The sequence below is a fragment of the Oryx dammah genome, unplaced genomic scaffold (assembly GCF_014754425.2).
Source record: "Oryx dammah isolate SB20612 unplaced genomic scaffold, SCBI_Odam_1.1 HiC_scaffold_11, whole genome shotgun sequence".
Lineage (NCBI taxonomy): Eukaryota > Metazoa > Chordata > Mammalia > Artiodactyla > Bovidae > Oryx > Oryx dammah.
In genome coordinates this window covers 14,789,430-14,817,314 of record NW_024070195.1, presented here as the reverse complement: position 1 = coordinate 14,817,314, position 27,885 = coordinate 14,789,430, and the positions used below count along the sequence as shown (strand labels likewise).

At 39.7% G+C, this 27,885-nt stretch overlaps 2 protein-coding genes and 1 pseudogene across 5 annotated transcripts in view; 1 reads left to right on the top strand and 2 right to left on the bottom strand.

The window, feature by feature from the left end:
* CDKAL1 (CDK5 regulatory subunit associated protein 1 like 1) overlaps positions 1–27,885 on the bottom strand; it is a 614,486-nt gene that overhangs the window by 430,760 nt on the left and 155,841 nt on the right. For all 4 annotated transcript variants that reach the window (XM_040249901.1, XM_040249902.1, XM_040249903.1 and 1 more), the window contains one exon: positions 8,411–8,507. In XM_040249901.1, the coding sequence (XP_040105835.1) occupies positions 8,411–8,507 (97 nt within the window). The remainder of the gene's footprint in view (positions 1–8,410; positions 8,508–27,885) is intronic.
* Positions 12,858–13,594, bottom strand: LOC120870286 (U1 small nuclear ribonucleoprotein C-like). Its single transcript, XM_040249906.1, has one exon. It carries the CDS (start codon positions 13,563–13,565, stop codon positions 13,086–13,088), a length of 480 nt encoding a protein of 159 aa, XP_040105840.1. The 5' UTR covers positions 13,566–13,594; the 3' UTR covers positions 12,858–13,085.
* Positions 24,677–27,291, top strand: LOC120870285 (annotated as a pseudogene).

The following is a 27,885-nucleotide window of genomic DNA, read 5'->3' as shown; positions in this document are numbered from 1 at the left end:
TTAAAATAGGTTGATTCCCTGTAAAATCAGGAGATAAATGTTTTGGAAATATTTTCTCCAGTTCGTGGCTTATCTTTTCATCTTAACAGTATCTTTGAAAAGTCCGATTTATTCATTTCTTTTCCTTCCTGTCCTAAAAAACAGTGCTCTGTGTGTGTGTCCGTGTCCTAGCTAAGAAACACTTTCCTAACTCAAGGTCACCAAAAGAGAAGGTGATTAAAAAAAAAAAATGCAAACGTTCTATTAAAGATACATGGATAGCAAATAATCACAAAAAATACGGTCAGCATCACTAGCCAACAGAGAAAAGCAAATTAAAACCACAATGAGATACTATTAATACTAATCTACTCCTACAACTGCTAAAATTAAACTGGCAGGACCAAGCTCTGGTCAAGAGGTGAAGCAACTGAATTGCTGGTAGAAATGCAAAATAGTACAGCTGTTTTGGAAAACAATTTGGCAGTTTTTAAAAGGCTGAGCAAATGCTAACTACAGGACCAACCAGTATCATTCCAAGGTATTCACCCAAGAGAATGCAGACACACAAAGACTGCGCACACATGTATACAGGACCTTTATTCTTCATAGCCCCAAACTACAAACAACACAACTTTTCCATTAACTCGCTGAATGGACAAACTGTGGTCCATCCATATAGTGAAATAACTCCATACAATAAAAAGTAAAAAACTATTAACCACAACATGTATGAACACTGAATGGATTATGCTAAGTGAAAAAACAAAGTAACATATACAGAGGCAAAGCTTGTACTACCGCACTTTACAAATACTGAGGGTTATGTATATATATTTATATATATTTATATATATATATATATATATATATATATAAGATTTATGGAAATGCTATTGAAAAAGTTTATTGGAACTATTTTTCCTCCAGCATTTGCTCACTTCCTATCTCTGTCACATTTTGGTAATCCTTACCATATTTTCAACTTTTTCATTATTATATTTGTTATGGTGATCTGAGATAAGTGACCTTTAACGTCACTCCTGTAATTTTATTTTTGGGCACCATGAACTGTGCCCACATAAGACAGCAAACTTAATTGACTACTGAAATGACAAAAAAGGTTTTAGAATATTATATAAACTTAGTTGATAAAGAAGCAGCAGGATCTGACAGAACTGACTCATTTTGAGAGTTCTTCTTGTAGGCAAAATGCTATCAAATAACATTTCAGGCTACAGAGAAATCATTCACAGAAAGGAGAGTCAATCAATGAGGCAAACTTCATTGCTGCCTTATTTTAAGAAATTGCCATAGCCTACCTAAGCTTCAGCCATCACCACCCTGATTAGTCAGCAGCCATCAACACTGAGGTTAAGACCCTCCACTCCCAAAAAGATTACGACTCACTGAAGACTCAGATCACAGCATTTTTAGCAATAAAGCATTTAAAATTAAGGTATGAATATATTTTTTAGACATAATGCTACTGCACACTTAAGAGACTATGGTGGTGATGGGTTAGTCACTAAGTCATGTCTGACTCTTGTAACCCCATGAAATAGAGCCTGCCGGGTTCCTCTGTCCATGGGATTCTCCAGGCGAGAATACAGGAGTGAGTTGCCATTTCCTTCTCCAGGGCATCTTCCCAACCCAGGAATCGAACCCATGTCTCCTGCATTACAGGCAGATTCTTTACCAACTGAGCTACAAGGGACTATAATATGGTGTAAACATTTATATGCATTTGAAAAGCAAAAAAGAAACCATGTGACTTGCTTTATTGTGATGTTTGCCTTAATGGAGTGGTCTAGAACCAAACCCACTATATCTCTGAGGTATGCTTATAATTTTATTTATGTGACATCTGAAAAAGGCAAAACTGTAGGAACAGAAATCAGAAATATGATTTCTAGGGACCTTGTTTACATTTGTTGAGGGTGGGGGATGGAGGATATAAGAGAACTTTCCAGTGCAATGGAAATGTTCCACATAAAACTCAATGGTGATTTCATTACATGTTAATTGTATCTCAATAAGTCTTACTTAAAAGAGAAAAGTTAGTACCAATAACTTACAAGAAGAGTTTAAAATAATGAACAAAGGGTATACAAAAATAACCACTAGATTATACCGCTTGTAACGCCTTTTCATACTATCTTATTCCTACCCCCATCTTTAACCCAGTCATGCTGATTCTGACTCCTTCTTTCCACTCTATTTATCACTAGTTTGCAGTACTTCAAACTACAGCTCTTAAAGCCAGTGCCTCCAAGTTATAGTCAAATCAGGACACACTTTGTGATATTCCTCCCACCTCCACAGCACCCTTAGGCACACATGCTTTTCCTTAGATACCGAGCCTTCTGCTCAGAAGCCCTCTCCCCTTCCTCCATTCATCAAACCACTACTTGACCTTTGAAACCCAAGTCAAGAACGACTTTAACCTCTGTGTGCCCACCAGACTGTATCCTTAGGTGTGTTTATCATGATTACTTGCAGCTCTCTTCAGATTTCATTGTCTTTAGGGAACAAATTTTATTCAGCTCTGTATCTCTAGCAGATAGCTTCATTCCAGGCACACAGCTGTGCTCAGTGTTAATCCTACTAGTTAGAGAATTAAATAATTTTAAAAAGCTAATACAGAGCACTAATGATATGCCAGGGACCATGCTAAGCACATTACATTTATTAAATACTTTAACCCTTACAAAATTCAGAGTTAGGTTCTATTATTATTCTCCATGCTACAGACGAAGAAATTGAGGCACAGAAAGGTTGAGTAACTTGAACAAGGTCACACAGCTAACAAGCGGTGGGCCAGGGACATGAACCTGAATCATAGTATGCTAGACCTCCTTTTATATACTTCAGTAGGCGAAAAATATGTACACATATAGATAGAGGCCCCAAAAAAGTAAAGACAATAGATCTAGGAAGGCACAAAAATGAATGGGCTTTTACATCTACCTGTCATTCTGTTCCAATGCTGTCATTTTGATAATTAAAGGTTTAAAAAGGAAAAAAAGGAATATGACAAGAAGAAATATTAAATGACATGAAGTAGAAAAAAATAGAATAGTTTCTCAAGTTTTGCCCTCAATATCGATGCCACTGTTACTGGGACATTGTTTCATTTCATGAATTCACCTTTTGGAATACAGTATATCATAGAAATATTCTCAAACGTATCCTCTTTCAAATGTTCTTTTATTTACACACATAATTTTCAAAATTAACATTCATATATGAAACAGTCACCATGCTGTCTGACTCTTCGGGATTAGAGTAGCCTGCCTGAAAAAATGTTTAAACCACTGCAAATCAACCTGGTAATAGTCCCTGAGATAAGTGGACACCTGTGTTAAAGCACATTTTTGTTCATTTCTCCAAAGAAAATATGCACCTGCCTGCAGGGCTCACAGCTGGCACATCAGGAAGTTCTGTCACTCACAGATTTTGAACATCCAACTGTATATTCCGCTTTGAACTGCATGTTTTAAAACGTTACAACCGGTTTATTAATTCAGTTATTTAGTATTTCTAGAGATATTAACACAAAGACAAGGCTAATGAGTCAACACCAAGCCAAGTTCAGATGCAAGTCTTTGTTTACTAGCACAAAAAAACACACAAAAGGTATAGTTCTGTAAGCCTGCTTTCATGTAACAGAATAAAAACCAAGCTTCTTAATAAACATCATGGCTATCAATAATGAGTACTCTAAGAATTGAGGAATAACACCACCTCAGGAAGAGCTCAAGTAAATAAATACTATTTCAGCTGTCTATTCCTAACAGAACTCCCAGCTGACGGGACACAAAGTGTATTTGCATCTGACCCTTTTAAAGAAATTCCCACCTCATCAATCTCCCTGTTGCCTAGGGACCCATCCCACCAAATGCTCCAGGAGGCTGAAGATGTCCTGGGCTCAAACCAGATTTCTCTCCCCAAGAACTGGAATGTAAGCTTTATGGGGACAAGGATCTTTTTTATAAACCACTGCATCCCCCCACCTGGAACAGTAGCCAGCACTTAGCAGGTACTCAGTAAGTACTAGCTGAACAGAAGAAAGAACCCTGGGATTTAAAGTCTGGCTTTCTGAGCTCTGGTGTCTGCTATTCTTTCCTGCTACCAAACTTTAAAAGAGAACATCCTTTCTGGCTGACTAATTTAAAGCAACTTTCCCGCCAAAAAATGAACAAAGTGAAGAAAAATAGTATTCAACAGAGCAGTCACACCATCTTGGAACTACCTACAGCTAGCCACAGAGTAACCAATGTAAACAATTAAGAGCGGTAGCATTGCATGAAAACTAACTGCAAGGTGAATAGTTAACTCTAAGTATTTGTCAAAAGAGAAATAACAGTCTTCACGGTAAGGCAAAATGTTTCAAGATCCCTTAAAAATGGAAAAGATCTTGATCTGTACTGATTACCTATAAATTTATTTTTATAAACTTATATTCTACAAATAAACTTCATTTAATCACATTAGGGGAAGAGTTTTGGTTTAAAAAAAAGATCTTTTTATCCAACATATATATGTTTTCAAATCTGTCCTTTCTCTTCTCCTACTATAAGGAAAAAACCAGGATGAGAAAAATCTAAAGATTACTGCCACCGAAGCCAGTACTTCTGGACCCAGAGGTTGATAGGTATTACATCTGGTTTTGATATTGTTACCCTCTTTCTCTATCCCACCACACAGACAATATTAATCACAACTGGATTCAGAAGGCATTAAGAGATGATATTATAAAGTCCAGGCATCAAATCACCAATTACCATGTGCCCCCACCACACTGCTCTCTCTGATTATGGAAACAAATTAAATGTCCCATTTCTAAAGGCTGATATGGGTGGAAGTTAGCATGTCAAAACAGTAACAAATATCACTGTTCCTTAGTAAACACCTTCTTAAACGCTGACTCCAGGAGCACTTGCAAACATGGGACAGTATGTCTTTTTAAACCCCAGGGTTGCAATAAGTTCCTTGCTCACGATCTAAAGCTTTTTATTTCAATCACTTGGTCAACAGAGCAGACCATCCTCCCTGTACTGAGGGGCAACAAAGACAAATCTTAGCAAGAGGTGGAAGCACAGGACATAGTTACAGCTGGTCTTCCTTCTATCTCTATTAATGCCTCTATCATGGAAACACTATGAGGGAAATACTGAGATGGAGTAACAGTTTTCAGTCTGTAAATCGACTGTTTAATACAATTCTAAATATCCTCCTAAAAAGAGTTTCCCAAATAACTGAATTTAAACATCTTCATATTGTTTTACACTTCAGAATTCTTTTGTGTAAACCAATGTAATTTGTTTCTTTACTTGACTATAACTCACTATATTTCAGAAGGTTTTTGATTTTGTAGTAGTTCAACAATTTTATTCAGAAACTACCGTTGTTGTTGCTTAGTCACTAAGTTGTATCTGACTCTACGTGACCCCAGGCACTGTAGCCTGCCAGGCTCCTCTGTCCATGGGGTTTTCCAGGCAAGAATATGGAGCAGGTTGCTATCTCCTTCTCCAGGAATACTCCTCATCCAGGGACTAAACCAGCATCTCCTGCTTGGTAGGCAGATGCTTTACCACTGAGCCATCAGGGAAGCCCTATTCAGAAACGGATCTCTCCAAATGGCAATTATAAACGATACTGGTTTCCTTCTCCAGTTTTTTTTTTAAGATTTCAGTTCTCCTGGACACAGCTTTTATACATAGTCAGTTATGACAGATGACACACAGCTGCCACGTATACAAATGCTGTGTAAAACGATGTTGACAGAGAACAATCTTATACTTTAGTAATATTACTAAAGATATAATTATATTACAATGCTGAAATTTTGTTATTGATAGAGCAATTCTACTTTTGGAAACTTTTCACAATATGCTGATCTTAAGATAGAAAGCCCTTGATGAACATTATTGTATTATGTATATTTCCTAAAAATTAGAAAACTACTTATATCCAACAATTAAAAACAGTTAAGTAACTTGTGGTATATCCTTCAGTAGAATATTAACACAGGACTTAAAATGGTTAAAGAGTTCATGGAATAAAATCTCACGGAAAAACAGGGACACAAAATAGTTTTGACATTGCAATTAAGTAAACTAAGCAGAGGTTAAAAAAAAGTCTGAAGAGGATGAAAGTGAAAGTGTTAGTGCAGTCATGTCTGACTCTATGCAACCCCATGGACTGTAGCCCACCAGGTTCCTCTATCCATGGAATTCTCCAGGCAAGAATACTAGAGTGAGTAGTCATTCCCTTCTCTGGGGGATCTTCCCAACCCAGAGACTGAACCCAGGTCTCCCACACTGCAGACCTATTCTTTACCGTCTGAGCCATCAGGGAAGCCCCTGAAGAGAATAAGCAAAGTTATAAGTATTGTGTTGCTGCTGCTAAGTTGCTTGTCCAAGTCTGTGCGACCCGAGACGGCAGTCCACCAGGCTCCCCCGTCCCTGGGATTCTCCAGGCAAGAACACTGGAGTGGGTTGCCATTTCCTTCTCTAATGCATGAAAGTGGAAAGTGAAAGTGAAGTCGCTCAGTCGTGTCCAACTCCTAGCGACCCCATGGACTGCAGCCCACCAGGCTCCTCCATCCATGGGATTTTCCAGGCAAGAGTACTGGAGTGGGGTGCCATTGCCTTCTCCAAAAGTATTGTGTTAGGGTGATAGGATCATGAATTTTCTTTCTATTCACTTTCTTCAAATGTATTATTTCTCCAATTGTAAAGAAACTAAATAAATCTAAAGAATTTAAAAGGTAATAAGATGAGACAAGGAGACAGAACACAAAGCGTGCTAGGTTAAACGGGGAAAAATTTTTACTGCCACATCCTTGAGTTACATCGTCTCTGAAAATCATCTCCCGTATCACCAGCACTGGCATCCTCTCTTACAACATCTTGAGAATCTCCCCAAGATCCTCACATACACTGAACTCTTCACAACACACAGTAGAGTTCTGGGAAATGTTTCTATAATGCACACAGGGAGGAGGCTTCTGCCATACTACAGAAATTCTATTATTCTGGGAACTTAATTCCTTGAGATAAACTAAAAAATGAATTCCAAGCTTTTACCACACTTTGTCTCTAAAACAGCATTCTAACTAGTTTTCTATTTTCCTAACACAGCAGGATCATGTTTATGGAGAAAGTTAGTTTGACATGAAAAGATAACTCAGGAGTCCATATTCAGTTCATTCCTTAAACCAAGAGAAATCAAAATGTAAACAGACAAGTGGTAAAAACAAACTAAAGTTCCCAAACATTCAGGTTCTGTTTGTTTAACAGGAGAATGTTTGTTCAAAGATTATTAAATTTGCCAGTGGGGTAAGGACTTCACAGCGGAAAACAAGTTCATTACACTGAGAATACAGTATAAGAACCTATCAACAGTATATGAAAGAAGAAAAAAAAAAATCCAATGAGTCCAATCCAGATGGTGATTTTATATACAGTCTTTTCTATGAGCATATAATATTTTTATATATTTTTTAAACTATGAAACCTCTTTAAAAGATCATCACTGAGTACAGTGAGTACAGCTGTAGTAGAATGGTGGAAAGGATGAAGCACCAACATTCGGTCAACAAATACCGTCTGAATGTTACCTCTGGGCATGTGTGAATAGTGATGACCACAAAGATAGTAGGTCGTCGTCTCCCGACTTGAGAGAGCTTACTGCCCAACAGGGAAAGGAACACACCAACAATAAAAGTACAACGGGAAAACTTCTTTCATTCAGTCACCAAATACTGCCTGAAAGACTGCCTACTGTATCTCTGGCACCATGGGAAAGGCTGGAGAAACACGGTCAGAGTTTTAAAAAAAGATAGAAAAGCTGTTGGCATGGAGCTAATAATTCAAAAAGAGAGGTGGGCTATATTCAAAACGTCATACAAGTTAACTCCAAGCTTACAACTCTGTGAAATGCTTAGAGAGTAAATGAAAGGTAACTGAATAATAAGTAAAGGGAAACCGAGAAACAGGACTGTCGAGGCTGGCACAGAGCAGTCAGCACAGACTGAGACAGCGTAATGGTGAAGCCAAGATTCGGGGCACAACTATGACGGAAGTGGGACATTCCAAAAGACGCATCTCTTTACTATGATACAGAAAGACAGTGCTGGAAGGCAGACACAGACCAGGTTATAATTAACGAAGTTAGATTCCATGCCACGGTTTTTATCGTTTTTTTTTTTTTTTTTTTAATGAGAGAACCTAGAACATGCTTCCATGCTAGGTTCAAATGTTACAAAGACATAACAAAATTTTCACAGCAATAGGGAAAGTGTGTGAAGGACATCCAGAAGTGTAACCAAGCTTGTAAATAACCTGGAAACAGAAACAGAAAATAAGGGGCCATGACAAGTTTTAACAGTGTGGGACTATATTCCCATCAGGCGCAAGCTTACCCCGATGATGCTCAGCCCTTTGAGGTAATCCTGACGAGGCTGGGCTTGAGGAACACAGCCAGCAAGCACTATCTTCTTGTTCTCCTCTTGAGCTTTTCTAAAAGACAGAAGAGAAAGCAGTGTTAATTCTTTTCCTCACAAGTGTATCCTGGGAAACCGATGTTAGTGCACAGAAGTTCCCTAGAACTCAACAGGCCCATCTAGCACAAAGCAGGATTTTCTTACAGCTGCTTCGAGAGAGTACATTATAATGTGACTTCTGGACTAGGCGTCTATTTATCACACCACAAAGGACACCATGGCAGTTCAATCTGGTAAGGTCATTCATTACCGCCTCATTCTAAAACAAAAAAATTTCACTTATATAGAATTCTCAAGGATATAAATCATTCTTGAAAGCCACATTTTCCAGACAGACATCAGCCATTCAAATAAGTTATATTTATTTTAAATATTAATGACAATGTTCCTAAAACATACTATATGATTTCTGAGTCTTTTTGTCTAGTATAAACGTAAAATACACATTTTAAAAGTTGAACAGGAAAGAAACAGAAGGTATAATATCCCCCTCTCTTCAGAGAATTCACACAGCTCCTCACTTCTGTTCCTCAGAGATGTCTACAAGTTACAGATTATTTATGCTTCTGTCTAGACAATCCCTCTCAAGGCAGGTATGATGTGTAAATAGACCAGTGTTCACTATAAATACACAAAGATGAAACAATACTTCAATACTTTATTTTATAACTTCCATCCAATACCCCTTGTTTATCATTTATGTCTTTACCTAAAGATTAGCCTCATCTCTTTTTTTGTATTCTACTTTTTTTAACAGAAGTACATTTGATATTACAGTTGATAGTACAGTACAATATTATATAAGTTACAGGCACACAACATAGTGATTCAGTTTTTAAAGGTTATACTCCACTTACAGGTATTATAAAATATTGGCGATATTCCCCATGTTGTATATCTTCATAACTTACTTGTTTTATACCTAAATTTGTACCTCTTAATCCCTTACCCTGATCTTCCTTCTTCCCCCTCGTAACCACTAGTTTGTTTGCACTGTGAGTCTATTATTTTTTGTTAACTTCACTAGCTTTTTTATATTTTAGCTTCCACATATAAGTGGTATCATATAGTACTCGTCTTCCTCTGTCTCATTTCATGAAGCACAATGCCCTCCAAATCCATTCCTGTTGTTGCAAATGGCACAATTCTGTTCTTTTTTATGGCTGAATAATATTCCATTGTGTATATAGTGAATATATACCACATCTTCTCCATCCATTTTACTGTTGACAGACACTTAGCTTGCTTCCTAATCTTCACAATTGTAAATAATGCTGCTAAGAACATTGGGGATGCAGGTATTTTTTTGAATTAGTATTCACATATCCTGGATATACACCCAGGAGTGGAATCTCATCCTTTTTAAACATAACAGTGTAGGTATACTATAGCTTAACTAACCTTGTTCTGAGAGGCATTTAGGTATTTCCAATTTTTCACTATTACAAATTATTTTACAAATAACATGCATATAGATATGTGCACACATATACATGCACAAACACATGAGGCTGGATAGATAAGATAGTCTTTGAATATTTGACAAAGTATTCCTGGACTATAAAAACCTAGGTGTGAAAGCTATGCCAAGTTCTTTATTTCCCTAACATAAATTCTAAGAAGTGGAAATGCTGTTTCAAAGGTATATATGTCTGGTTATTGTATTAGGCATTTCTTTACTTAGGAGGAAGTTGGGACATATTTGATGTGAGTGAGGGTTAGGGTGTCAATCATTTGTCTGGGCATGTGTGCATTTGGCAAACACTGACGCTCTGCTAGAAGATGGTGGAATACCAAGCAGAGCTAACAACTCCTCCTGGAAACTATCCATATTCTTTGCTTATTTTACATTAAAATTTTAAATCTTCAATTCTTTTTCGAGTATGTGGTTTTTGGACCTGTGATACTGTGTATATTTTTTTCCCAGGTTGCCCGGTTACGGGTGATTTATATACCCAAATGTGCTTCTGACTGCCCTCTCCAGGCAATGCCTAGGGTTCTGAAACCAACTGAGAAAGCTAAGGGAATCAGCAGCCCTGTTTCCAGACGTGGAAACTTTAGGCTACACACTATGAAGTGAAAAGTCTCTATACCTGGCACACCTTGTTTCTGTCAACTTTCTCAAGTGTACAAATTCAGAACTGAAAGCCTAAAAAAGTGAGGGTGGGATGAGGGGGGTGGGGAGTGGATTAACAGAGCCAGCTATGTGTGACCAACAGCCAACACCAAAACCTGCTGGGAAGTACACAGAGAATGATTAAACGAATGAACAGGCAGAGGACAAAATACTAGTTTATCAGCACCTATAAGCATTTCACTTCCATAACTTCTTAAAATACTCTGGTATAACTTATCCACTTGGAATCATGAAAAAACTTGTGAACAGAACCAAGGAAATGTGACTGTGGTAAATTGCTTAACATAACCAAGAGAAGTACTGCCCAGCTCTGCCACTTAGTTTTACTTTTTTTAAAAAAAATCAGTACCAAGCACATCATTGCACACAAACAGCTTTCTTGCAGTAAATGTGAAATATGAAATACCTGATCAAACAAACAAACAAAAAAATCAAGCCACTGTAACAAAATTCTTTACATTAATAACACATATAATGGGATAATATCTGGTTTCTTCAAAAATGTCAGCTATGCACCTAGATTCACTGTCAAATGTGCAAGGGTCCAATAGGTCATCAAAAATTAAACCCACCCCAAAAAAGTTGGCTTCCAATAATGTGATTCAATTACTTATTAAGTACATCTAAGAAAGTTATGACCAACCTAGATAGCATATTAGAAAGCAGAGACATTACTTTGCCAACAAAGGTCCGTCTAGTCTCGGCTATGGTTTTTCCAGTGGTCATGTATGGATGTGAGAGCTGGACTGTAAAGCAAGCTGAGCGCTGAAGAATTGATGCTCTTGAACTGTGGTGTTGGAGAAGACTCTTGAGGGTCCCTTGGACTGCAAGGAGATCCAACCAGCTCACTCTAAAGGAGATCAGTCCTAGGTATTCATTGGAAGGACTGATACTAAAGCTGAAACTCCAATACTTTGGCCACCTGATGCGAAGCGTTGACTCACTGGAAAAGACTCTGATGCTGGGAGGGATGGGGGGCAGGAGGAGAAGGGGACGACAGAGGATGAGATGGCTGGATGGCATCACCGACTCGATGGACCTAAGTCTGAGTGAACTCCGGGAGTTGGTGATGACAGGGAGGCCTGGAGTGCTGCGATTCATGGGGTCGCAAAGAGTCGGACATGACTGAGTGACTGAACTGAACTGAAGACATGATGGAGAAGAAAACGGCAACTCACTCCAGTATTCTTGCCTAGAGAATTCCGTGAACAGAAGAGCCCAGCAGGCCACAGTTCATAGGGTGGCAAAAAGTCAGACATGACTGAGCAAGTATCCACACAAGACATGAAGTAAGTGTTTAAGGGACCACAGTAAGAGGAAGACATGTACTTTGTACTTGACAGCATTCTGGTTTATAACAGATAAGATGCAAAAGAAGAACATCACAGCATTAAGCAACAGAAAGATATACAAGCAACATACGATGGAGGGAAAAAGAATATGCACACAGGAAAAGACAGTAAAAAGCTTTATGAAAAAATCTGAGAGGATTTTAAAACAAGATAAGAGTAGAGAGGGCTTGCCAGGTAAAGAATGGTAAAGAATCTGCCTGCCAATATGAGATGCAAGACAAGCGGGTTCAATCCCTGTGTCAGGAAGATCCCCTAGAGAAGGAAATGGCAACGCACTCCAGTATTGCTGCCTGGAGAATCCCAGGGACAGAGGAGCCTGGTGCTCTACAGTCCACAGGGTCGCCAAGAGTCAGACACAACTGAGCATGCACTCACAGGAGTGGACAGGGTGCAATGGAGGCAGGAAAAGCTTCAGGCAGTTGTTACAGCATGGACAAAGGCAAGAAGAGAGAGAGCTGGGGGAGAGCATTTCATTACAGAGAAAATTTCTGTATAAAGGAGATGAATAGGGCTTATAATTGTGGAAGGAGCCACACAAAAAAAGGCTGGCCAGGCTCCAATTTAGTGGGCAGTGGAGAAATTTTTTAACTTTTGGTGGCAGAGTGGACACCAAGTGGAGCCAAACTGAGTAAAGGACCAAGGTGGCAAGGTGCAAAATGAACTGCATGGGGAAAAGAAGCCAAGGGACGGTGAAACTCATTTAATACCCCAGGCAAAAGGTTGTGAGGACCTGAACACACGTGGAGGATCCAAAAAAAAGAAAACAAAAGAAGTTAAAAGGAGACGAGTTCTCTTGCTAGAATATACTTGAGAAAACTTAAGGATGGATCAAAGGTGGTGCCAAAGTTTTGAGACTAATGCAAGGATTAACATTTTCTTTTTTTTTTAACTAAAAGAGTTGACAATTTTATTTTCACATTTCACAATACAAATGAAAATTGTTTTTCCTGTCCCACTACTTCCCTCCAAAACTACTCTCTCTGATAGGAAGGGGGAACAAGTTTTCCTTGTCATGCTGTTAGAAAACACCCCAAGTCACAGCACCATGATCTCCTGGTGAAGTACAAGTAATACAAAACTGATACAAAGAGGCTCCCCAATCTCCTTATCTGTCTGGTCGGGTCATTCCTGGCCGGGTGGGGACCATCATGGGACGGGCAGGAGGTCTCATCATTGGGGGCCCAGGCATCATTGGCACGTGGCCTCCCATAGGCGGCCTCATTCCAGGAGCAGGTCCCACTGGCATCATCCCAGGAGGAGGGGGACCCATCATCAGCATCATGGGAGGGCCCCCCAGGTGAGGTGCAGGCATCATCCCAGGGCGAGGAGGACCCGGGAAACTGGGGGGAGGTGGGATCATTGCCCCTGCAGGAGGAGGAGCAGAGAATGGAGTAGGAGGTATCTTTCCTTGTTGAAATGCAGCAGCTGGTTTGTCAATCAGGCTCTGAGCCTGCTCTTCCGTCCATTTCTGACAGCAGTCTTTCCCGTTCTCTTTGTGCTTCCTACCACTGCAGTGTGTCTTTCTCACAGATGGAGAATCATGGGTGAGGAATGTGTCGCAGTGATCACAATAAAATTTAGGCATGTTGCTTCACAGGCCGCTGGCAACTCTGTTCCGCCTAACATTTTCTTAAAAAAAAAAAAAGCCAGGCAGTGAATTAATTCAGGCTTTGGTGACCACGGGTTTCCGAGGCAACTGCTTAGCTCTGTCATCTTAGAGTAAAAGCAGATAGACGCGGCACTTAAATGGATGTGTTTATTTCAATAAAACTTTATTAGAAACAAGCAGCAGGTGAGATTTGGCCCAAAGGCCAGAGATTGCAAATCCCTACTCTAAGAAAATACGAAAGAACACTGGTACCACCAGCTATCAGCAGAAGCTGAGTAGTAAGGATAGAAAGAGAAAGTGTTAGTCTCTCAGCCATGTCAGCGTCTTTGACTGTAGCCCGCCAGGATCCTCTGACCATGGGATTTTCCAGGCAAGAATACTAGAGTGGATTGCTATTTCCTTCTCCTGGGGATCTTCCTGATCAAGGGATCAAACCTGGGTCTCCTGCACAGCAGGCAGACTCTTTACCATCTGAGCCAACCGGGAAGCCCCAGTAAGGATAGAAGGAAATTCAAATAGGACAGATCAGATCTGAGGTGACAGTAATGCCCAGCAAGTCTCTGGAAATGCAGCTCGGCTGGCTGGCCGGCAATAAAGTTGGGGGTAGGTTTTAGAAATGCATTCCAAAGCGATGGCTGATGATAATGGATGCGACAGTCTCTAAAGATGTGGAGACAATCTGTGGAGTACAGTTTAGCAATGTATAAACATCCCCATAGGCTAAAACATATTAGTGTGAAAAACAAAAAAGATAAAATCACTACCAACAATTCTATAACAGTAATAATCATGGTTAGCATTTATACGTACTTCCTCAAGGTCTTCATTATGTACTTCTGAAAACAGTACAGCCAATATAAAACAACCTAGGGACAGTGTTCTGCTGACATTGTCAACCCTAGACCAGGTCAAGAAACAACAGTCCAAGACTGATTTTAGGGCGTGAGCGGAACACCAGAAAATTAGGAGGAAAAGTTCAAAATAGAGATGCTTAAATAATTTATTTAAAATATTATTTCATGCTTTTTGTTGAATTTGGCTTTAAAACGCTAGAGCAGACCAAAACTATAAGCCAAAAATCATACCCCAGCTATGGAATATTGATGCTACACTCTGTGACCAAAAGTTTTAATGCAATTTCTCAAAGAGTGTTCTTGTTCTAAATATTCCTTTCTTACATCCTGTTCTTTTTGCTTTGCGAACTTTATTCAGGTTAATAAGCCTGAAATTTCTTTTATTTAGAAATGTACCTAGCACAGACATATTTTTTAAAGTCTTATCCTTCAAACTATGAATGCTGACAAGAATAATACTTTAAGAAATTCTAAAATACTATAAATTTTAGATAGCCTTGAAATGTCAATTAAAATGAAAATTGAAAAGTTAATTCAATATAATCTTTCATATTTCTGAAGCCTATTTCTAAATTGAAACAGAGATATATCCTTGTCTAAAGCATTAATCTGAATAATACAGAAGACAAAGAAATCTCTTCTTCTTTTCTACCAAGCATCAAAAGACGTAATTCGTACAGAATCTTAAAATTCATAGCATCATAGAAAATAAGGGGCCTCCCAGGTGGTGAGAGGTAAAGAATCCTCCTACCAATACAGGAGACCAAAGAGATTATCCTGATGCAAAGAGCTAACTCACTGGGAAAGACTCCGATGCTGGGAAACCTGAGGGCAGGAGAAGAAGGGAGAGAGAGAGGATGAGATGGTTGGCTGGCATCACTGACTCAATGGACATGAGTTTGAGCAAACCCTAAGAGGCAGCGAAGGACAGGGAAGCCTGGTGTGCTGCAGTCCATGGGGGTAGCAAAGAGTCAGACAAGACTTAGTGACTGAACAAAAACAACAGAAGATAAAGATGACATAATATCATTATTTCACAAACGGGACTTAGAAGATGCAATGGTCGAGGCCCAGAGTTCCACACTTTATGGAGTTAGTGCTGGAGCTGGGATGAGCGCCCAGGATATCCAGGGTCCTTGAGTCTTACATTTCAGAACATAAATCAAACGAGTTTTGACTGTATAATAAACACTGGAGCAAAAGTTTCTTGATTAAAACAACACAGAAAGACAAAAATTATATTATGCTGAATGTTTTCAAAGTAGAAACACTATTTAATACTTCACAATTCTTGTTTTCCTGAGTCTCATGAACAAAATCATAGTCTAACAGAAGAGTAATAAATTCATGGATCTATCAAGAAAAGCACAGTTCTCTAAAAGTAGCAGATAAGCAGGAAATGTTGCTTCTTCTCCATATTCATTTCTGTTATTCCTTATATGCTTTCTGCAAATTGACACTTAATCTATATAAAAATAGTCATAGAATATCTAAGCCTTCAATCAAAATTCTCTTTCATGAGAAAGTATTCTTAAATCTACATCTGATTTTTTTTATTTCTAAATGTCTACTGATAACACTCCCTAAAAACTCTTATTCACAACAGTAATGGAAAGAGGGTCAAAACCAGCTGCTTCTATGCAAAGCAAGCAGTCTAAACTACTCTGAATGTGAGTATTGTCTCCATTCAAATATTCAAGTGAGAGGATGCTATTTTAAGTATTTACATGCAGGCCTATATAGCCCTCTGAAACTCATTAAAAATATCTCAGCAAATAATCTAAGACAAAACAACTAAGGATCTAAATTTGTGATCTGTGTCAATAACCACAATGTCCTTCCTAAGTTTTGGAACAACCAGTCAAAGAGGAAAGTTTGTAGCAACAGTGCCACTGTCTCCAGACATGACTGTTGTCAGGACTTGCAAAGTTAGGCTGCTGCTGCTGCTGCTAAGTCACTTCAGTCGTGTCTGACTCTGTGCGACCCCAGAGGCAGCAGCCCACCAGGCTCTCCTGTCCCTGGGATTCTCCAGGCAAGAACACTGGAGTGGGTTGCCATTTCCTTCTCCAATGCGTGAAAGTGAAAAGTGAAAGTGAAGTCACTCAGACGTGTCTGACTCTTAGCGAGCCCATGGACTGCAGCCCACCAGGCTCCTCCATCCATGGATTTTCCAGGCAAGAGTACTGGAGTGGGGTGCCATTGCCTTCTCTGAGAGTTAGGCTGGGAGCCGCCAAAGGTTGAAAATAAAGTTATTCTAAGTCTGGATAGGATTTATCAACCTAAAAAATAATCCAGATATATTCAAATATGTAACTGGGGGTATCTGGAGACATTCAAATACAAAGTAACTGGAGTATTAATCTCAGGATCGCAAGACTGAATATGATTTTAACCAACAAAGCTAAAAACATAGTTGCACACTGTACAATCCATGAGAATAAAGAATGTTACCATAAGGCGAGTGGTCTTCACTGCACCAGAAAAGAGGAGTCTACAGGGTTAAAGCTTCTCAACACTTATAACAGTGGCAGACAAAGTAGGCACCTGAGACAGATCACCATAGTGGTTAATCCTTTTAGACACAGCAGGCATTTCTTCAAGGTGTATCTGGATATAACAAGCTACCATGCTCTGATGAACTGGCCATATAAATCCAGTCAGGTAATCTGTACTTAATTTCAGGTTCAGTAGGTTTCTTTTATTGTGCTTATTGCCAATACAAGGTTCCTGGGTTCACCTCTAAGAACAGTTATTTATTGAAAAGTCATTAATTCAGCATTTCATGTTTCCACTCTACCACCAGTCAGTCACCACATGCTAAACACAGGAAAATGAAAAAATAAGAGGATAATCTCTATTCTTCAGGATGTTTACAATATAGTGAGAGGAGGGGGAAACAGGCCTTAGAACCCGGGTTTCTGGATAAAACGGGAGAACAGAGATGTCAAGGTCTCAAGGAGAGCTGTGAACATCTCTGTGGGAGAAGCAGCACATGCCCATGGACAGAGACCCAAGGGAATCCAGTTATGAAGGAGAGGTGGGTTCTCTGACAGCCAGAGTCTTCCTCTTCCTCCTGCAGCCTGTTACTGTGCTTTCATCTGCTCTACATACCAAGAATCTATGAAACATTTTGTTTGACCAAAGGATTCTGTGACTTTAAGAAAGACCATGAGGATAGGGCATGAACTTTTTTTTCTTCCCAGTGTCACTGCGGTGTATTTGACAAGGACAATAGACTGCTGTGGAGAGGCTAACAGGGTAAGGAACGTTGGTTCATTATAGGAAAGGGGATTTCAATGAGAAGTATAAAAAAGTTTTGTTTGTTTTTTTTAAAAAAAAACTACAGGGGAAAAGTGATGGGGACGGGGAAGAAACCAAAGACAGAAAGTCTGGGGAGAAGCTACAGTCATCAAGACTGGTACTGGCACAAAAAACAGAAACACAGACCAATGGGACAAGATCAAAAGCCCAGAAGTAAGCCCGTGCACCTACGGGCACCTTATTTTTGACAAAGGAGACAAGAATATACAAAGAGGCAAAGACAGCCTCTTCAGTAAATGGTGCTGGGAAAATTGGACAGTTACATGGACAAGAATGAACTTAGAACACTTCCTAACACCATACACAAAGAGAAACTCAAAACGGACTAAAGACCTAAATGGAAGACCAGAAACTATAAAACACTTAGAGGAAAACACTCGATGACAAATCAAAGCAAGATCCTCTATGACCCACCTCCTAGAGTAACGGAAATAAAAACAAAAGTAAACAAGTGGGAGCTGACTGAACTTAAAACCTTTTGTACAGCAAAGGAAACTATAAGCAAAGTGAAAAGACAACACTCAGAATGGGAGAAAATAATAGCAAATGAAATAACTGACAAAGGATTAATTTCCAAAATATACAAGCAGCTCATACAACTCAATACCAGAAAAACAAACAACCCAATAAAAAAGGGGCAAAAGATCTAAACAGACATTTCTCCAAAGAAGACATACAGATGGCAAACAAACACATGAAAAGATGCTCAACATCGCTCATTGTTCAGTTCAGTTCAGTCGCTCAGTCGTGTCCGACTCTTTGCGACCCCATGAATCGCAGCACGCCAGGCCTCCCTGTCCATCACCATCTCCCGGAGTTCACTCAGACTCACGTCCATCGAGTCCGTGATGCCATCCAGCCATCTCATCCTGGGTCGTCCCCTTCTCCTCCTGCCTCCTCCCCTTCTCCTCCTGCCTCCAATCTCTCCCAGCATCAGAGTTTTTTCCAATGAGTCAACTCTTCACATGAGCTGTCCAAAGTACTGGAGCTTCAGCTTTAGCATCATTCCTTTCAAAGAAATCCCAGGGTTGATCTCCTTCAGAATGGACTGGTTGGATCTCTTTGCAGTCCAAGGGACTCTCAAGAGTCTTCTCCAGTGCCACAGTTCAAAAGCATCAATTCTTCGGTGCTCAGCCTTCTTCATAGTCCAACTCTCACATCCATACATGACCACAGGAAAAACCATAGCCTTGACTAGACGGACCTTTGTTGGCAAAGTAATGTCTCTGCTTTTGAATATACTATCTAGGTTGGTCATAACTTTTCTTCCAAGGAGTAAGTGTCTTTTAATTTCATGAGAGAAATGCAAATCAAAACTACAGTGAAATATCATCTGATACTGGCCAAAATGGCCATCATCAAAAAGTCTGTTGGTGGGAATGTAAATTGATACAGCCACTATGGAAGATGGTATGGAGATTCCTTAAAAAATTAGGAACAAAAGCACCATATGATCCAGCAATCCCACTCCTAGGCATACACTCTGAGGAAACCAAAACTTAACAAGACACATGTATCCCATTGTTCATTGCAGCACTATTTACAATAGCTAGAACATGGAAGCAACCTAGATGTCCATCGACAGATGTTTGGATAAAGAAGTTGTGGTACATATACACAATGTAATATTACTCAGTCATAAAAAGGAATGCCTTTGAGTCCGTTCTAACGAGGTAGATGAACCTAGAACCTATTATACAGAGGGAAGTAAGTTAAAAGAGGAAGATAAATATTAGCGAAAAGCAAAGAAGAAAAAGAAAGATATAAGCATCTGAATGCAGAGTTCCAAAGAATAGCAAGAAGAGATAAGAAAGCCTTCCTCAGCGATCAATGCAAAGAAATAGAGGAAAACAACAGAATGGGAAAGACTAGAGATCTCTTTAAGAAAATTAGAGATACCAAGGGAATATTTCATGCAAAGATGGGCTCGATAAAGGACGGAAATGGTCTGGACCTAACAGAAGCAGAAGATATTAAGAAGAGGTGTAAGAATACACAGAAGAACTGTACAAAAAAGATCTTCACAATCCAGATAATCACAATGGTGTGATCATTCACCTAGAGCCAGACATCCTGGAATATGAAGTCAAGTGGGCCTTAAAAAGCATCACCATGAACAAAGCTAGTGGAGGTGATGGAATTCCAGTTGAGCTATTTCAAATCCTGAAAGATGATGCTGTGAAAGTGCTACACTCAATATGCCAGCAAATTTGGAAAACTCAGCAGTGGCCATGGGACTGGAAAAGGTCAGTTTCCATTCCAATCCCAAAGAAAGGCAATGCCAAAGAATGCTCAAACTACCACACATTTACACTCATCTCAAACACTCTAGTAAAGCTCAAAATTCTCCAAGCCAGGCTTCAGCAATACGTGAACCGTGAACTTCCAGATGTTCAAGCTGGTTTTAGAAAAGGCAGAGGAACCAGAGATCAAACTTCCAACATCCACTGGATCACTGAAAAAGCAAGAGAGTTCCAGAAAAACATTTATTTCTGCTTTATTGACTATGCCAAAGCCTTTGAGTGTGTGGATCACAATAAACTGTGGAAACTTCTGAAAGAGATGGGAATACCAGACCATCTGACCTGCCTCTTGAGAAACCTATAAGCAGGTCAGGAAGCAACAGTTAGAACTAGACATAGAACAACAGACCGGTTTCAAATAGGAAAAGGAGTACGTCAAGGGTGTATATTGTCACCCTGCTTATTTAACTTCTATGCAGAGTACATCATGAGAAACGCTGGGCTGGAAGAAGCACAAGCTGGAATCAAGATTGCCGGGAGAAATATGAATAACCTGAGATATGCAAATGACACCACCCTTATGGCAGAAAGTGAGGAGGAACTAAAAACCCTCTTCATGAAAGTGAAAGAAAAGAGTGAAAAAGTTGGCTTAAAGCTCAACATTCAGAAAATGAAGATCATGGCATCTGGTCCCATCACTTCATGGGAAATAGAAGGGGAAACAGTGGAAACAGTGTCAGACTTTATTTTGGGGGGCTCCAAAATCACTGCAGATGGTGACTGCAGTCATGAAATTAAAAGATGCTTACTCCTTGGAAGGAAAGTTATGACCAACCTAGATAGCATATTAAAAAGCAGAGATATTACTTTGCCAACAAAGGTCCATCTAGTCAAGACTATGGTTTTTCCAGTGGTCATGTATGGATGTGAGAGTTGGACTGTGAAGAAAGCTGAGCACCGAAGTATTGATGCTTTTGAACTGTGGTGTTGGAGAAGACTCTCGAGAATCCCTTGGACTGCAAGGAGATCCAACCAGTCCATTCTGAAGGAGATCAACCCTGGGATTTCTTTGGAAGGAATGATGCTGAAACTGAAACTCCAGTACTTTGGACACCTCATGTGAAGAGTTGACTCATTAGAAAAGACTCTGATGCTGGGAAGGATTGGGGCAGGAGGAGAAGGGGACGACAGAGGATGAGATGGCTGGATGGCATCACGGACTCGATGGACGTGAGTCTGAGTGAACTCCGGGAGTTAGTGATGGACAGGGAGGCCTGGCGTGCTGTGATTCATGGGGTCACAAAGAGTCAGACACGACTGAGCAACTGAACTGAACTGAACTGAATGCATATACACAGAATATAGAAAAATGGTACTGAAGAATTTATTTACAGAGCAGCAATGGAAAACATACATAGAGTTAGACATGGGGAGAGGGAAAGAGAGCGTGAGATGTGCTAAAAAAAAAAAGAAGAAGAAGAAGAAGAAAGAAACAGGACTTCTGAAAGCATGGAAAGAGTTAGTCCAGATCAAAGTCCTTTCGGAACAGTTGGTGTAGGATGGCTTTGGCAGGGGCTTTCTCGGATGATGTCTCATCATTATCCATATAGTGTCAGAGTATTAGTGGACTTAATGATAATTTTAGTATTGAACTGAAATCCTATGACGAGGCCAGGTGTTGTTAGGGCTGGAGGAGCTCTTGTAACGGATCAGGGACTAGGATTTCTTCTGTGTCATGCAGGGGTTTGGTGGGTCATTGTCTGTTGTCATGTAAGTAGAGACTTAGAAGAAATCCCCTACATATGAACCTTCAAATTTTTTTAAGTTTTTAAAAAAAATCTACAAGGGAAAAGTGATGTGGGACAGGGAAGAGACCAAAGACAGGAAGTCTGGGAAGAAGGATGAGGAAGGACCTCCTGCACGAATCAGAAAATGGGTGAATGGTGCTTGCACGGTGGGTAGAAGGTAAGAAACGAGGTTATAGAGCACCAGGTGGGCCTAGCTGACCTCATGCTCCAAAGGGAGTCAAGAGCAGAGGATGAACGATTCCTCAGGCTTATGGGAAGATGTTTCTCTCTGAATCCCACTAGGGATTCTGAAAGAAAATATCCCAAATTGTAAATAATAGTCATCTCTATTGGATAAGGAATTAAGAAAAATAAAGAGAACACTCGTAACACTGTAGAAACCTGACACCCAAACAGGGCAAGGGAACGATTCTCCAGTGTCTGCGGTAAGGCAGGCCGACCAGCTTCTTGGAGACATCACCTTGGAATAAAGACCACCCTAAGAGGATGGATGTGCCATACTCCTCCCTATCTACTTCCCTAACTTACTTAGGTAACCTTAAAGTGGTCCCCACATTCCCAGACCTTCTCTTGGATAGGAAGGTTGTCCAGATTTTACTCAAATGGTTAATATTTTCTACAATATCCCTTGTAAGTGGACGTGTGGCTTCAGCTTTATTTCCTCAAAGGAACCAAGTTCACTACTTCAAAACTTCCTGTTTAGCCACTGCATACCTGTTTTTGTCCATATGTTTATATTATTAAACTCTAACTCTATATAACTTCCAGTTAGTCATTCTCATTTACCTTCTTTCACCTCCCAAAGCTTTATCCTCTACACACTGGCCTACATCCCAGGCAAAACATGTGTAACCGTTTCAAGGAAATATTTCCAAAATATGTGGCATGCCTATGCTTATTACATAAGGTACCGTGAACCTAAGTGAACCTGTATTTGAGTGCCTTAGAAAATCACTGTAGATAGACTTTCACATCTGTAAGAGACATCTAAAACTTTCCAACCCTGTCATTTCACTTTTAAAAAAGGAAACAGAGGACCACAAAGATTAAATAGATTACCCAAAATCAGAGTAAAGACAGTACTAGTGGTCACGCATCACTACCCTTTGCTTTGATATAATGATGTCCTAACCAGGGAGTAACACGATCCATAAGGTTAGGTGGCCCCATGATAAACAATCTCGGTAAGCCATATATATTGATTCTTCTTTTTCCTGTGTGTCAGCTATTACTTCAAGATACTTCTAACTTTTCTATCCAAATCTACCACCATTTCTAACTGCCATGCAATGAATCTACAAAAATTTCTGGAGTAATTTTGAAACAATCAAAAACTTCATTTTAAATTATTTTCACAAATTCATTAATGAAATATTTTGTGTTTATTACGTGTACAATATATGCTTAGAGGTCTGTCAGATACCAAAAGGAATTTGTGCCTCCAGGAATACACATGAAGTTAAAAAGATCAAGACAAAAGCATGAAATATGCAAACTGAACAGAAATATAAAAGCAATATATTTTATGTGCAAGGTTCAGTTCAGTCGCTCAGTCGTGTCCAACTCTTTGCAACCCCATGAACCGCAGCACACCAGGCATCCCTGTCCATCACCAACTCCCGGAGTTTACTCAAATTCATGTCCATTGAGTCGGGGATGCCATCCAACCATCTCATCCTCTGCCATCCCCTTCTCCTCCTGCCCTCAATCTCTCCCAGCTCAGGGTCTTTAGAACTTGAGTAAATACAACTAAGTTTACAGACAAGTAGCAACCAAACTTTTTATCAAGGGACATGCCAGTTAAAAAAAAAAGTGATGGCTCAGTGCTAAGAGTCCGCCTGCCAACGCAGGAGACGTGATTTTGATCCCTGGATTGGGAAGATTTCCTGGAGAAGGAAATGGCAACCTACTCCAGTATTCTTGCCTGGGAAATCTCATAGACAGAGAAGCCTGGCAGGCTAGAATCCATGGAGTCGCAGAGGAGTCAGACACGACTTAGCAACTAAACAACAAACAAGGCCTCATAAAATCTGGTATAATGTTATCAGTCACCTAGAAGCTTTTCTCATTGAAGGGTTAGAATACGCCAACCCAAAATATGCCAATTCGGCATATGAACTATTGCTGAAGGCAATTAAGAAACAGCAGACTCAGGAAAAAAACCCTTTTTATCTGTAAAAAGCAGGACATAAATTTCCATTTGTAAAGGTGTCTCCCTCTCTAGTCCCAGGAAGAGAACTACTTCAGAGACAGCTCTTATCACCAGACTCTTATCTGCATAATAAGCCTTACTAAAAAGCCTTTCTTACTGTACATATCCTAATCACCTTCTCATAATCTATACCTCCCCAATAAACCCCAAACCCCTATATTTTTCTCAATTCTTTACCCCCTTTATTAAGGGGATAATAATCTTCAAATTCTAACTCCTGCATACTTACATAATTACATCTGTTTTGTTTTTCTGATTAGTTTGTCTTTTATGACTTTAATTTACATGCCCCAGTTGCTAAACCTAAGAGGGTACATACAAAGAGGTTCCCCCCCCACCATTCCTACATCATGACGTTTAAGGTTCAGTGAATTTATGAACTTCAAAATTCAAGGCAAAATAAAATGAATGAAGCTAATCATCACCAGATCACTATATACATGATACCTCACTACAAATAGACTTTTAAAAATATTTTTTAAAACTGCATTTAGAACTTGCATAGCACTTAATATTTCCATAAAATGAAAAGCAAATCTGTAACTAGTTCACCTCCCTACGATCAATACATTGATACTCCAGTCATAGCAAACACTTGAGAATATCCTTCAACAGAGAAAAGGAACAAAGAAAGGAAAAAGAGAGCTGTGACCGGCTGAGGAGGCGCAGCGGCATAGGGACGGTACCCTTGCTGGGCTACTACAGCACTAGGGTGTCAGTTGGTCCCGCCCGGAACACTTCAGTTCTGCCCTGGAAGGATATATTTAATAACTGATTGGTGTGTCCCTTGAATACAAGAAAATGGAAACTAAACAGCCAGAGGAAACCTTTCCCAACACCGAAACCAATGGCGAATTTGGTAAACGCCCTGCTGAAGATATGGAAGAGGAACAAGCTTTTAAAAGATCTAGAAACACTGATGAGATGGTTGAATTACGCATTCTGCTTCAGAGCAAGAGTGCTGGGGCAGTGATTGGAAAAGGAGGCAAGAATATTAAGGCTCTCCGTACAGACTACAATGCCAGTGTTTCAGTCCCAGACAGCAGTGGCCCCGAGCGCATATTGAGTATCAGTGCTGATATTGAAACGATTGGAGAAATTCTGAAGAAAATCATCCCTACCTTGGAAGAGGGCCTGCAGTTGCCATCACCCACTGCAACCAGCCAACTCCCGCTCGAATCTGATGCTGTGGAATGCTTAAATTACCAACACTATAAAGGAAGCGACTTTGACTGCGAGTTGAGACTGTTGATTCATCAGAGTCTGGCAGGAGGAATTATTGGAGTCAAAGGTGCTAAAATCAAAGAACTTCGAGAGAACACTCAGACAACAATCAAGCTTTTCCAGGAATGTTGTCCTCAATCTACTGACAGAGTCGTTCTTATCGGAGGAAAACCTGATAGGGTTGTAGAGTGCATAAAGATCCTTGATCTTATATCAGAGTCTCCCATCAAAGGACACGCTCAGCCTTATGATCCCAATTTTTATGATGCAACCTATGACTATGGTGGTTTTACAATGATGTTTGATGACCACCGTGGACGTCCTGTGGGATTTCCCATGCGGAGAAGAGGTGGTTTTGACAGAATGCCACCTGGTCGGGGAGGGGCGTCCCATGCCTCCCTCCAGAAGAGATTATGATGATATGAGCCCTCGTCGTCGAGGACCTCCTCCACCCCCTCCCGGACGAGGTGGCCGGGGAGGTAGTAGAGCTCTAAATCTTCCTCTTCCACCACCACCACCACCTAGAGGAGGAGATCTAATGGCCTATGACAGAAAAGGAAGACCTGGAGACCGTTATGATGGCATGGTTGGTTTCAGTGCTGATGAAACCTGGGATTCTGCAATAGATACATGGAGCCCATCAGAGTGGCAGATGGCTTATGAACCACAGGGTGGCTCTGGATATGATTATTCCTATGCAGGGGGTCGTGGCTCATATGGTGATCTTGGTGGACCTATTATTACTACACAAGTAACTATTCCCAAAGATTTGGCTGGATCTATTATTGGCAAAGGTGGTCAGCGGATTAAACAAATCCATCATGAGTCAGGAGCTTCAATCAAAACTGATGAGCCTTTAGAAGGATCCGGAGATCGGATCATTACCATTACAGGAACACAGGACCAGATACAGAATGCACAGTATTTGCTGCAGAACAGTGTGAAGCAGTATTCTGGAAAGTTTTTCTAAGACTAGTGAAGAACTGAAGGAGTCCTGCATCTTTTTTTTTTAATCTGCTTCTGTTTAAAAAGCCAACATTCCTCTGCTTCATAGGTGTTCTGCATTTGAGGTGTAGTGAAATCTTTGCTGTTCACCAGATGTAATGTTTTAGTTCCTTACAAACAGGGTGGGGGTGGGGGAGGGTGTGCAAAAACTAACATTGAAATTTTGAAACAGCAGCAGAGTGAGTGAATTTTAATTTTTGTTCATTGTTGGTGGTTGAAAGAAGTCCCCCCATGTAATTATTGTGAACACTTCGCTTTGTGGTCACTGTAACATCTGGGGTGGTGGGACAGGGAGGAAAAGTAACAGTAGGCCATATGTCCCCGGCGTCTATTCAGAGCAGTGTGCAGAACGTAATGCTCTTTTGTAAGAAACGTTTTATGATTTTTAAAATACATTTAGTGAACCTACTTTTGGTGGTCATTTTTTTTAAGATGGTCATTTTTCAAATGGCTGAATTCCCTCCAACCTACCCCCAAACGGAACACTAAGTTTAATTTTCAGTCCTCTGTTGGATATAAATAAATGGCATCTCTTCTTGGACTTAGGCAAAATATCTTGACAATACTCAGTTCTGGTGATTCTTAATGATTTGAAGTCCATTGCTTGGGAGGAAATTCCACCACACATTCATGCTTATAATAAGCTGGGGATTTTTGTTTTTGCAAATGCTTGCCCCTACTTTGCAACAATTTTCTGTTCGTGATTCTGAAGAACCAAGGTGGGGAGCAACACAACCGATGGAATAGTGGTATAAGTTTATACCAGAAGCTTAATGACAAGTTTTATCAATCAGAATAATACTTGGTTATGGAAGTGACTGATGCTAAATAAATTCGGATTATTTTTTATTAGATAATTTCTCACATATAGACTTAAACTGTCAGCTTGGTAGTGTCTATTAGTTAAACTTTGTAAAATATATATATATATATACTTGTTTTTCCATTGTATGCAAATTGAAAGAAAAAGATGTACTATTTCTCTGTTGTATGTTGGATTATGTAGGAAATGTTTGTGAACAATTCAAAAAAAAAGATGAAAAAAAAAGAAAGGAAAAAGAAAAAGTTGTTCTAAAAGAAAAAAAAAAACTCAAATATATCAGTATATAGGAAGACCTTAATAAGGTGACATTGAAAAAAAGTGTCCTAATCAGCTGTTACATTTATTCAATTCGCCATCCAATTTGCACATTTAATTATAACTTACCCTAATTATCGCATACACCAAGAAAAACCAAAATTAATTTACGATAGGAAGCTATGTTTTGAGAAAGGAATAAAGAAAATTCACAGTTCTTTTTCCAACTAAACATGGTATTACAGGGATAAAAGTTCTGAAGGAAAACACTTAGTTGGTAGTTTTCACCCATATTTAGAGTTCCAACCTGAGTACAATTTGATCTAGAGTACTATTAGGTCCCAACCTGATTTCTGGTGGAAGACCCAGGCAAAATTAGAATTTATAATTGGTTTATACAGTCTGAGTAAAAAGCTGTTGTAAAAGCTTATAAAAGGTTCCTAAACAAAATTTTCAGTTTTTTTACATCTTTTCAAAATCACGTTTCCAAAGAGGCATTAGTTAATGGAAAAACGGATCCTCTGGTAACAGTACCAGAAACGTCCTTTGTT